At 42.2% G+C, this 2,214-nt stretch overlaps 1 protein-coding gene across 1 annotated transcript; it reads left to right on the forward strand.

The window, feature by feature from the left end:
* The first annotated feature begins 321 nt into the window (after positions 1-321).
* On the forward strand, positions 322-1,899 carry LOC111886047 (uncharacterized). The gene has a single exon (XM_023882288.1). The coding sequence runs from the start codon at positions 322-324 to the stop codon at positions 1,897-1,899; it is 1,578 nt and encodes a 525-aa protein (XP_023738056.1).
* The last annotated feature ends 315 nt before the right edge of the window (positions 1,900-2,214 follow it).

Here is a 2,214-nt window from a genome sequence, read left to right on the forward strand (position 1 = left end):
GGGGCGGTATTTGGAAGAAATATAAAAAGTATTCGGGGGATGAAATCCATTGTGTAAATTTGAGTAACTGTGCAACCAAACATGATTTCAAGCTGTGTGTAATATAAGATTTTATTTGTATGGTGGAGGTATTGTTGACACAACCCCTAAATCTGTTCGTCATTATATGTATATGGATGGATTTGCAAATCAGTATTAGTTATTGAAGTTGAAAATCCATATGGACATGCAAAATTTTAGGCATGGTTTGGATTGGTTTTTTGTTGTTAAATTGTTGAATGAAATCTAATATTGTTATGATTATGAATCAGGCAGTTGACGATGAGGAGTGTAGAAGACGTCGAGGAGTTGATGCAGCATATACAATCGAGGTTGCCGGTAGAAGAGGCAGCACGCACGAGCGTGTTGTCAAAGTCATGGCTACACGCTTGGTCAACCATCCCAACCCTCAGGTTTCATGTCGACGAAACAAAGCATTTAAACATGGTGGACTGCACCCTGAGCAGGTATCTCCGTGACAACATACCGATCGAAAGGTTAGAGCTTGATGTGGACATTAATGACGTGGAGTCGTCTTCGCTTGCTGAAAAATGGATCCGGTCAGTAGTGGCAAGTAGTAGTCTGAAAGAACTTTCCCTCTCAGTCTCACTTACGGGCGCCTCGCTTACGTTGCCAGATGAGATACTCTCAGCCGCTAGAAACCTAACTAAGTTAAGGGTTACTTCAGCTTCTAGGCAGGGGGTCCATTCTGTTTGGATGAAGAGCAATAGCATCATGAATTGTGTCTGTGTGTCTCTACGAGAAGTTGTGTTGAGTGGTGTGCGCTTAAGTCAAGAGGTACTTGATGCCATATTCTCGTCTTGCAGCTTTCTCGAGAAAATAGATATTTATCTTGATAAGCAGGAGGAGGGCCGGGGTCGCAGCATTATCAAGATCAAAAACCTTGCTCGTCTTCACGAAATAAGAATATATTCACATGATGGAGACTCGACTGATTTGGAAATCAGTGGTGTCCCAAATCTTCGGTTGTTTAGATGCAACTTGTTTTTTGGGCAGTTTGGACGACCGGACCCTCGTCCATTCAGCGCGTATTCAATATCATTAGGAAGCAGCGTGACTGAATTATGGTTAGGGGGTCTCATCACAGACGAGTCGTCTCTAGAGATGATCAAGTCGGGGTTTCCTTTTCTTGAGAGTTTGACCCTTGATATGAGATGTTGGACATTGGGAATATTCCATTTCACATGTGAGTCTCTCAAGACGTTGTCCCTTATGTGGTCATCCCCACGCAGGCAGATCATCGACATACAAATTTATGCTCCAAAGTTACTTGATTTCATCTTCGTTGGCTACACATTGCCTAGCTTCAAGTTTCCGAACTCTACTCTCCTTGTTCAAACCAAGTTTGTGCTCACACTCGACACACCCCTTGATGCATCCTTTTTTCTTAAGATGAGGGAAGCACTCACGTTATCGGCCAAGTGCCATGTTAGTATAACAATTAAGAACTATAAGCCATCATTGGATATCGACCTCGTTGATCTAAGAACAAGGCTCCTGTTTCCCCCTGCTAACAACGTGCAACAACTGGAGTTTCAAATGGTTGAGGCTGAGGATGAATGCCGCACCCCGTTTTTTGATGCATTTTTTGAAATTTGCCATCCCAAGCACGTATTTGCAAAGCCAGAGGTGGCTTCTGGACACACCAACCACTTCTTTCAGCTCATGCTCAGGGAGGTCTTGGAGAAGAAGAAGACAACCAGAAGAAACCCAACCCCGTATTGGCCTAGTTACCTCAAACATGTTCGAATAAGACGTCATCATCGTTGGGAAACCCTCACAAATTCCCACCGGACCTTTCTGGACGAGCCCACCGACTTCAAACTCAACTGGCGCTAACCCTTACTTTTCCTTTTAGCTTATGTTTTTCTTTTTATTGTTTAAAGTATGTTTATGAATATGTCATGTTTTATCTTTATGTGTTGCTACAAAGTACAAACATACAATAATCATGAATGCAAGTTTATTTGAATAAACATATAATACTCCTAACGCCTTCACCAAGTGAGAGTTTTGCCGGCGTGAGGTTATTCCCACTCAAATGATCAAATCTAACTCATTTAACACCAACGAATCATTTTAAGATCAGTCAGAATAAACCCCAAAAACTTGTTCGAGAGCTTAAGAACTTGAAGATCACAGGGGATTGAACAA

Source organism: Lactuca sativa, chromosome 1, assembly GCF_002870075.4.
Source record: "Lactuca sativa cultivar Salinas chromosome 1, Lsat_Salinas_v11, whole genome shotgun sequence".
In the NCBI taxonomy this organism is placed as follows: Eukaryota; Viridiplantae; Streptophyta; class Magnoliopsida; order Asterales; family Asteraceae; genus Lactuca; species Lactuca sativa.